Raw genomic sequence first — 1,183 nt, 5'->3', positions numbered from 1 at the left:
ATTTCATCTTAATCACTCGGATGATGGCAGAAATTAGGGGTTTCAATAATACAATCTCTATGATGTTGGTTGAGAGCTTACTATGAAACTCTGTTCAACATCACAAGTAGAAATAGTTTATTTCTCTTCATATTACCAACAGTCTCTTGTTCCATTATTTTCAGAGAAGAAAAAAAAAGATAAAAAATAATATCCGACTGTAGTTTCACATATTTCATTTCATATATCAACCTATTACTCGTCCTTATGAGAATTGTTTCTTTTGGCTTAAGGTTGTTTTCTTTTTTTTTTGTTCGATTTGATTTTTTTTTTAATTAGAAAAGAGACTAGAATTGACTGAAATAATGGCTCTTCATTTCTGGTTCAGATACTTTAGATTCCCAAAACAAAAGTGTCAAGCCAAACTTTAAGTAGATTTTATTTTGATCGGTGCAGTACTAAATTTTGGATATCACCAAAAAAAAAACTTTTAGTACTAATAATTATTATTTTAAATAATAATAATACGTCGTCGAGAAACTGGTGTTTGCAGAAGACACCTCTTTATAGAACATTATAAGACATGCCTTAAGATGGCGAGTACTACCAACTACAGACTGTCTGTCTACTGTCAGTTTGGTCTTCACCTTTTATCGAACGAAAGTCATTAATGAGAGACAACAAAAATGGAAACTATTTTATGTAAGAAATCGGAAAGAAAAATTGATTTCTTTCATATTCTTTGGGTCACCATTTCTTCGTTTTTTTTAAAAGTTAGTTTGTTTATTTGCTAAATTCTCATTGTCCTTTATTGTTTGTGTTTTGTTATTTTTTTAGTACATTTACGACAAAACAAAAATTTGAACAAGTCTTTATAAGCGTCACTAAATCTCTTATTCATTAAGCCGTATATCAATGGATTAAAGCAACTGTTGGCGTAGCCACAAAATAGCGATGCTATATCGGCTTCTCTGGGTACTTCATATTCCAAGTATAAACTACACAACATCGTAATGCAAAATGGTAACCAAGATACGAAAAATACAATAATGACCACTAACAGTGAAAACGTTATACGGATCTCTTCGCGTCTCCTTCGCAAATGACGAAGTGGAATCACATTGGAAGAAGACTTCCGCGAAGATTCCGCGGACATTCTCATACGAGGCAATGAAAGTGCCTTTTTAATGTTATTCTGGTTTCT

The 1,183-nt window shown here is 32.0% G+C and overlaps 1 protein-coding gene across 1 annotated transcript in view; it reads right to left on the bottom strand.

Moving 5' to 3' along the window:
- Window positions 1-297: 297 nt before the first annotated feature.
- LOC106868186 (uncharacterized) overlaps window positions 298-1,183 on the bottom strand; it is a 90,319-nt gene continuing 89,433 nt past the window's right edge. The window contains exon 4 of the mRNA XM_014913335.2: window positions 298-1,159. Coding sequence (XP_014768821.1) covers window positions 788-1,159 — 372 coding nt within the window. The 3' untranslated portion in view covers window positions 298-787. The remainder of the gene's footprint in view (window positions 1,160-1,183) is intronic.

Source organism: Octopus bimaculoides, chromosome 12, assembly GCF_001194135.2.
Source record: "Octopus bimaculoides isolate UCB-OBI-ISO-001 chromosome 12, ASM119413v2, whole genome shotgun sequence".
NCBI classification, from domain to species: Eukaryota; Metazoa; Mollusca; class Cephalopoda; order Octopoda; family Octopodidae; genus Octopus; species Octopus bimaculoides.
This window is presented reverse-complemented; position numbering and strand designations above follow the sequence as displayed.